Source organism: Amblyomma mixtum, chromosome 7 (genome assembly GCF_055824585.1).
Source record: "Amblyomma mixtum isolate Tamu chromosome 7, ASM5582458v1, whole genome shotgun sequence".
NCBI lineage: Eukaryota > Metazoa > Arthropoda > Arachnida > Ixodida > Ixodidae > Amblyomma > Amblyomma mixtum.
In genome coordinates, this window is record NC_143018.1 from 9314800 (window position 1) to 9323659 (window position 8860).

The following is an 8860-nucleotide window of genomic DNA, read 5'->3' on the forward strand; positions in this document are numbered from 1 at the left end:
TTCACTTAAAACGGAGCTCTTGTACAAGCTCTGAAAACCCCAAGAAATGAAATACAGCTGTCGCCATCGACCGGACGTTTTCGCAACCAAACTGTGGTGGTGCAAAGTTAGTTTCCTTTCGCGTGCGGATCCCTGAAGCTAGGCTACGCCACCATTCAGTACGAAACGGTGATCTTGCACAGTAATGCTCCATTCGAAGAATTTTGTTTTCAAAGAACTTGGGGATTTATATATGCAGAGAATTTTTAAGGAGTTTCAAAGAGTTTTGAGAAACGAAACTGCCTTTCTTTTATTTTTTTCTTTTGTCGGAGTTTTCAAGTTACTGCAGGGAAAGCAGCCCGAAACAGATTATTTTGCGTCCATTTGATGAAATTTGAGGGCAGTGGCGGCAGATTTTTATAGCATATAACTTTCTTAGCAATAAATGCGTCTTTCGCTGCCGTAAAAACGTCCTCTTAGCCAGAAACAGCCACAGGATCAATTTTTGGCTACAAAATTTATAGTTACCGCAGCGGTGGCGAAGGGGTTGAGCATCCGGCTCCTCGCAAGTGGGAGGTTCGGGGTTCGATCCCCAGTGCCGCCGGGTACCCACCGCTGATACAATAAGTACAGGCATTCCCCTGGTCTGGTTTGTGGGGTTTAACGTCCCAAAGCGACTGAGGCTATGAGAGACGCCGTAGTGGAGGGCTCCGGAAATTTGGACCACCTGGGGTTCTTTAACGTGCACTGACATCGTACAGTACACGGGCCTCGAATTTCTCCTCCAAAGAAATTCACCCACCGCGGCCGGGATCGAACCCGCGTCTTTCGGGCCAGCAGCCGAGCACCATAGCCACTGAGCCACCGCGGCGGCCTCATTCCCCTGGTCTGGTGCTCGGCTTGTCTGGGTTGAAATGCTTGGAAAATGAGTCTTTGACCCCACCTTGAGCAAAAACGGAAATACCTTGTGCCATGGCACTCTTTGGCCATTGATGCCCTCGCGCCATAAAAAGCCATCATCAAAGACTGTTGCTTTTCTCAGTACTTCTTTAAATGTTTAGAAGTTGCCCACTATGGCGCCGGACATACGCATGCTTTGCAGTACCCTCAAATCGATCGTTGCGATACGCCTACAATACGGCTGTTGCGCATTCTTACCTGAACACGGGCATCTCGACTTGCGATCTTCGCGTTCAAGCTGCAGAGTGAGGAAGATGTCGGTTTCGCACTTTATAGAGTCTACTGGAGCGCTCTTACATTCGGGGGTAACCTGGAAATCGTTCTCCGCAAATTTTGCGGCTCATGCAGCTTTAGCCTCGCCATGTCATGTCGGAATCGGTGTGTCGGCGAGCGATGCAGTTTCTTATACGGTCGGGAAGTTTTCTATTTCTGTTCCTCTAAAAGCTGTTACCCTCGTAAGTTCGATTATAAAGGGCCCACATTTGAACCATCATTTTACGCGATGTGTGCCGAGCAGTATTAAGGCGAAAGCCTTTAATGCCTCATACTGTCATTAGCAGACGCGCCGGCAGCGGTGTCGACAGACGAGTCGGCAGATTTGTCCGCCTTTCGGCGTCACTGCTTAAAAAGAAACTGCGCCGAACCAGGGCCATTGGCATTTGAAGCGGAGACGCTACCACTCCGCCACGAAGGCTCAAGGTTCGCGCATGAATAAAGGCGCATGTAGTGAATGCATAGGTTTCATAAATACAATAAAAGGAATAAAGTCAAGAAAAGGAAAAATAAAAAGTACAAATAAGAAAATAAACATAAATAAACCAAAATAAAAAATAAGATATGAAATAAAAACTATAAAAATAAGAAAATTAGCAAAAATAAAAAAAAAACAGTGCATCAGGAAACGCTTTCGCCATGCAGCACTTTAGAGAGCCAAAGTGCCCCCTGAATTTTTCAGCACACAGTCGGTACGCCATAGCTTCCAACCCTTCAACTTGTGGGAATCTGGCTTTCCGCCGTCGCCTTTGCGCGGCTGTGCCGGCCGCCCGCGTTGTTTCTCCTCTTTCCCTTGCTCCCGCCTCAGGCGGTGGAGAGGCGGCTGGGTGACTAATCACTGTCATTTAGCCACAGCTCCGCCCCGGCTCCCCAAGGGCCTTTGCCATTGGCGCCTTTTGGCGGGAATCCGGGACCCGTTTTGGCGGCCGCGCATCCCGCGACCGTCCGAGCGGGGCCCAGAGAGAGAGATCCCTCCGAGACAGCGAAAGGTGCGTACGTTGTTTGTCCCTGCCGGCCTTTGCCGCTCGGACCAGTGCTTACTCGAGCTCGCCCGCACGTGTCCTCTGACCTGCAGCGGCTCGAGCCTGTCCAGCGGGGTCCAGCGACATCTGACAGGCGTACCTTGCGTTGAATGCCCACTCTCTCTCGCAACCGGCCCAACGGTCGACACGAGAGAGAGATCACAGCACTGCCGCGGGGACATTCTCCTGCAGCGGCGTGCTAGCGGCGCACATTGCTCGAGTCGCTTCGTGCGCGCAGCGGAGCCTTGCTCCTCGCGCGCCCCCGGGACGGGGTGACGATTGAGTGTGTATGTACTGCTGAAGGACGACGTGAATAAACGTCTCCTTTGTGAGATTGGAGGCCTATTTCTTTGCGGCGAATCGCTCTCCTCCCAGCGGAGGTTGAGTGCACCGCATCGGTGTCCCAGTGTGTGTGTGGTGACGGCTGATCGGGGCCCTTGGCTCGCGCGAAGCTCGAACCCGCGGTGGGTGGTGGCCTGTGTCCACTTAGAAACCCACAAACTCCTTTCCAAATCACCAGACATGCTGTAACAGAAAGTTTAGTATACTATCAGGCCTGCGGCAGTATAGTTACGGGTGGTGCTCGAAATTGTTTACAAGCATGCGTACCTACGCGTGAGCATGTTTGGTTAGACCAGCGGTCGCGTACGAAGCATATGTACGAAACCGTATCACTCTCGATTTCAGCTTTTCTTCCGTCATGCATACCGAAAGAAAGAGCCTTCGTTTGTGAACAGTGTACGTCAAGCTCGCAATCACAATGCCATTCCTCTGCCGTCTGCAAAGAAAAAAAAAACGTCTCGACACAATGTACGACGAAGAGCATTCGCAGGGCACACAGTGTAGAAGAAGCCTCCACATGTTCTTCGGTCAGAGTTTATTTATTATTTAGTTATTTAACGATACCGCGATTTTTGTCTTTCTCTTTATTGTTCACGTACAACCTCGGTCAAAAGCCTTTAGTCCACAGGGTTCGGTTCAAGTACCGTAGTTCGACATTGAAGGCTCACCAAACTCTGAAAACCTCAGGAAAGGAGGGATGAAGTTTGTACTCACTCCTCGGGACGTTTCGAGCTTCAGGGGTGTCCACCGGTAGTACCATACGGCTCAAAGTAAACCCTGTGGCCTAAAGGCTTTTGACAAGGGCTGTACTTTTCCTCCCCGCTGTACACGCTCAGTACTCGACGGTGACGCACTTGAGCTGCAGGTAGTCCTTCAGCGCCTCGTGTCCCAAGTCCTTGCCGAAGCCCGACTGTTTGAAGCCTCCGAAGGGCGCCGCCACGTCTGTCTTGTTGTAGCAGTTGATGAAGCAGGTGCCGGCCTGGACGCCGTCGGCAACGCGCAGCGCCTTGGCAATGTCCCGCGTGAAGACGCCCGACGCCAGCCCGTACTCGGTGGCGTTGGCGCGCCGCAGCACCCCTTCGACGTCGCCGTCAGCGAAGCGCGATATGAGCATGATGGGCCCAAACGACTCCTCCTTGGCGGCCGACATGTGGTCCTCCACGTCCACGATGACCGTGGGTTCTAGGAACAGTCCAGGCCTCGGAAGCCTTCGGCCCCCGTGGACCAGCTTGGCTCCTTCGGCGACGGCCTTCTCCACGTACTCCAGCAGCTTGTCCAGGTGCTGCTTGTGGTTCTGCGGGCCGTGCCAGGTGCTCCGGTCCAGCGGATCCCCGGTCACGATCTTCTTGGCTTCGGCCACGACGCGCTCCACGAAGCGGTCGTACAGGGACTCCTCCACGAAGAGACGACCGGCGGCGATGCAGTTCTCGCCCTTGTTGAAGAAGACGCTGTTCAGGCCCTGGCGCACGGCTAGGTCCAGGTCGCAGTCGGCGAATATGAAGAGGGGCGACTTTCCCCCAAGCTCTAGCGAGACGCGCTTGAGGTGCGGTGCCGCGCAGTTGGCCATGATGGTGCGGCCCACCTCGGTGGAGCCCGTGAAGGCCACCTTGCGCACCAGCGGGTGTCGGCACATGGCGTTGCCCACCACGGTGCCCGACCCGGTGACCACGTTGAAGACGCCCGCGGGGATGCCCGCTCGCACCGTCAACTCGGCCAGTTTGAGAGCAGTGAGGGGACAGACCTGTGCGGGCTTGAGCACCAGCGCGTTGCCGGCAGCTAGGCAAGCAGCGCTCTTCCAAGCCACCATCATGAGGGGGTAGTTCCACGGGGTGATGATGCCGCACACGCTGCGAAAACCCGCGGTACAAATTTTGCCATTGCATGCTTCGTACTTTTACAGCGAATAAAGTTGTTAAGGGCACGATTCCGAGCTTTGCGTCGGCGGCGGTATATCACGCCGCGCTGATTGGTCGGCAGGCAATGGAGTCACGCACGATGTCACTACAAGGCGCCACGATGATTTTGCTGAACGTAATTATTCTTGCCATACTCTTTTTAGTTGGCCTAATAGATATTTATAGTTTTCGTTTTGATTTCTTGCTTATTTTGTCTCGTATTTTACGTTAGTGGCTGTAAAATAATCCACCTACGATAACACCCAATGTGGGCTGTAAGTATCTGTGATAAATACATAAATAACCAATTAGAAATAAATCAATAAATAATAGGCCAGCCGGCGTAGTGCAGCGAAATATGCTTGGCAATGCAAGGCACAAGTACAAAAGTTTAAGGAAGACACACAGATCAACCGCTAGACATGGCATTTAATCTCATCAGGATGAGTCGAGCTGTAACGCGTTGTTTCAATGATAAGTTACGCCCTAGTATATTCAAAACTGCGAGAAAACGAAAGCTGCAGAAGCAAGAGAACTCTGAAGTGAGCATCTGAAGAGAGTATAGACGAGCATCGGAACAGAGAGTTTGTCTGCATGCAAATTCTCGGCTAATTATCGCTCACCCGTACGCTATTGGTGGTCACGATTCGGTTTTGCCTTACGGTGTGGGCTTTGAGGCACGCCGTACGAAGGGTCCCGCATTGTTTTTGGCTATCTGAGGTCCTCTAACACGCACCGAAACCTGGTCCTCAGCACTCTGGAATGTTCTGCTTTCTCTTGCATCGGCGGCCATGTTAAAACCCACTGACTCGTTCTCTAGCAACCGGATGCCATACATTCATTGAATGGGCGCAACTGGAAACCGTACAGTGCATTTACCAACTTGGCCTTGAACGGCGACCAAGGTGGTTGCGGTGATGACAAAAATTTTATACAATAAAAAGCTTAGACCCCATCGCCAGTGCGTTCAGCGACCGGGAGGCGTGATTATCAACCATCTTAAAGGGAGACTGAAGCACTTTTTCTGAAAATCGGGCTGGTAGCGGCATCCTATAGTTTTTCATGCTGTATACTGGAATATTGCATCCAAATAAGGCAAAAACAAGCGCGAATTGCCTTTTTTAGCCGAAATATGCGGCCTGTGCCGCGGGGCACGCCGCGCGGCGCGCCGCCGCCCGCGATTGGGCAAGAGAGGTCGTGACGTCACTTTGAGGACTGGAGCAGCTGCCGATGCGGATCCGGCGCTGCGTTGAGGGCAGATCGCAGCTTTCCGTGTCGTTGTAAAAGCGAATACGGCGACTATTTTTTTTTTACTGACCACCGAAGTAAAGGATACTACAGTTTGCTCATTCCACGTATCGCCTGAAACCAAAAAAGACACAAGCAAAAAATTCTATGCCTAGCACAAGCATACGCCAGCGTCAAAGACGCGATACAGACCATGCGTAAAAGGTGCCAGCACAACATCGGCTCGTATTCTCGGAAAGGAAGGGGTGCGAACAATACTCAAGTCAATTACCACCACCGGACGCCTCCTGGCTCGCCCGGAAGAGCGTCATCCTAAAGAAAAGGCCCAAACCACTGTGTAAATCCTGTTCTCAGTACCCGGCGTTGCAGGTTGGGGCAAGAAAGTATTTCAAGTGAACGATGAAGGAGCACAAAGTTGGTGTCAAAATTAGCGAAGCGCAGTGGCCAAGTACTGCGAGGCATGTGACCACAAGATAGTGACGCAATCATGGTGCGCTGGAAACCAAGCCAAATACGCGCACAAATACGCTTCACTCCTGGCGCGTTCAGCAGGTGCCAGAAAATATTAATCGCTGCCTCGGAAACGTTCGCCCTTCCTAGATTTGCAGTTTAGGTTCAGTGAAGTAGTTGCCAACTATATGTGTGTTTAAAAGCCAAGCTAGCTGCAACTCGCCCGCTGCCACAACTTGATGAAGAAACCGAGTAAGGTTGCGGTGTTTTTTTTGCAAAAACTCGGTTGGCATTCATTTCTCTCATAAATTTGCATCCGAAATCAACGTCGAACGCTTTCATATTAATTGCTTAGCTAGGATTAAACGAGATGCCGCATATGAAGAGCTTCGATGCTTGCTTGCTTTGCTTTATTGTGCTTTGCTCTGCTTCCTTGCTTGGACACGTCGAACCGAGTATAAAATCACTAACCGAGCCTTGCTGAGCACGTCTCAGGTGGTCTGGCCGCACCTAAGCTGAGGGGAGCAACACATGCTTAAGCCTCTATAAGGTTTCTTCAGGGGCTAAGTGAGCGTGTTTCTACTTTTAAAAGAGGCGCTTCTTCGGAATGGTGACACGCCTCTTATGCGCGAGGAAATCGATGGAACTGTGTCATGGTTCAGCCGCGCCTTTTCGACAGAAATCTCCAGAGATCACACTAGGACAAGCTCTGCCTGTAGCCGCTCTTACGAAAGTGTTTCGAGCAGAGTAAGCTTGCTTTAGTCGGCTTGAATTCTTCGTCACAGCAGCGAGCGGTTGTGCTGCGAGCTTGTGGTATTGCGGAAAACAGTGGAAGACGACACAGTCGCGGCCGTAGTTGTTCGTGGACACGAACGCAGAGTAGTACCTGTTGAATCTGATTCTCAAGATCGGCTGACACGTTTTGTACGTCGCAACGCACGCAGTACGAGGAACAACGCGCGCTGAAAGCGCGCTCGGGTGCGCCGAAGCATCCCCGGCTCCTCAACATGACGTCACGCTGGCCGACATGGACGAGGTTTCCCTCTCCGCTGTTCCCCTCTCCTGCGCTCACGCGGGGCGCGGGAAATTTGAACGTTGCGTTTTTAATTGGTGATTGCGCCGCTGTTTTAGCCAAAATCGAAAAAATAATTTCACAGACGTGATCAGCAATGACACTACTTCAAAACCCTAGAAGGTTAGCTGATTCGAAAACTGCCTCAGTATCCCTTTAAGTACTGTCAGCTTATGCAACGCCTCCAACACCAGCCAGCAGGCTCAGCGTGACCACGAACATCAACGCCGTACTGCACGCCATGTAGCGCAGTGTAATGGTAGCCGCTTTTCGGACCCTAAATTGTTTGGAAGTTCGGCCGTTTATTTTCTCTGAAATGCCTACTCTGGTTTTTATCGTCAATTCAAAAAGCGTTACTGGAAAAGTTTTCATATTTTTTTCAAATTCGCACACTTTACAGAGTGTGTGGCATCCTTTAAATTAGTTTTTGCAGTGCTTGGTGTCTAGAAGCGCGAAAAAAGTTGCCTCTACGATAATATACGTCTTTACTGATACATTTAACCAGCGCAGCTGTTCGTGCTTTTGCGATTTGTGCTTTTGCTGTGTACGACGCAATGAAAACAAATGTGAGGAATGCGTTTTGGCAGCTCCTCGCCGTCGGTGACATGGACAGTAACTTGACGGTGATGCGGTGGTCACGTGATGTGTTATACCCGTGCCACACGGACAGATTTAATGCCATTAAGTGCTTACTGCCTTAAGTTTTAATGCCATTCGTGTGGTGCCACACGCATAAATTTAATGGCATTAGCCTTACTGTCATTCGTGACTATTACTTAGTTCGCCACAACTCATTCGCCCGTGCAATGCGTACTCTCGTTCCCATTCGACACGCAGAAAAGCATGCAGCTTTGTTAGTAACAGCATTCCTAAGCAGTAGGAAATCGCTAATTCCTAACTTTCAGTCAGATGAGGCATCTATACCCCCTTTTCGATGCGAAGAGCGCCTTTTTAACCAGCCTTATTGACAGGTACTCTCGACTTCGGTGCTGACATGCGAGTTTATGGCTATGTTTTCGACTTTTAAAGCAGGAACAGCCCTATTTTCTGAAAAATCGTTTTTACATTACATTTGAACAACATTCCCAATATATTGTGCTCATTCGGAATGTTTATATTCAGATGAAACTTTTGACTACCTTGCAAGCGTTATGAGTTGAGTTGAGTTGAGTTTATTGGCGCATAAGCGACTAAGGCTATCATGCGCCAAGCTCCGGGTATAGAAAATTCGAGATAGATGCTATACAAAAGTCTAAATGAATGGCGGTGTAAAGGGCCTAAAAAGTTAATTCGTGCAACTTAGTAAAAATATGACAAAATTTTAGAAGAGACTTATGGTAAACGCTTTAAAAAGGGTTGGCAACCTCAGCAGCCATCCTTGGCTGTGCAAGGATCTCGAGGTCCCCAACCGATGTAATAGTGACCTCAGCCGTCTTCTCGGGACGGGAGGGTGGCTGAGGTGCGTCAATAAATTGTAAAGCACATGGTAAAAATTTAGAGTTTTTCTAGTACATTGGCTTCTTTTAAAAAGTTAAAAACACTTGACTTATCAATAAGAGCTACTTCACCTAAAATCAATCACGGATGAAAAGGGATGTATTGGTTGTAAAACGGGGTAA

The 8860-nt window shown here is 50.2% G+C and overlaps 1 protein-coding gene across 3 annotated transcripts in view; it reads right to left on the reverse strand.

Annotated features, from left to right (window-relative positions):
* Positions 1 to 3034: 3034 nt before the first annotated feature.
* Positions 3035 to 8860, reverse strand: part of LOC149334935 (cytosolic 10-formyltetrahydrofolate dehydrogenase) — a 35925-nt gene continuing 30099 nt past the window's right edge. For all 3 annotated transcript variants that reach the window (XM_089551593.1, XM_089551592.1, XM_089551594.1), the window contains exon 10: positions 3035 to 4423. In XM_089551593.1, coding sequence (XP_089407719.1) covers positions 3409 to 4423 — 1015 coding nt within the window. In that variant the 3' untranslated portion in view covers positions 3035 to 3408. The remainder of the gene's footprint in view (positions 4424 to 8860) is intronic.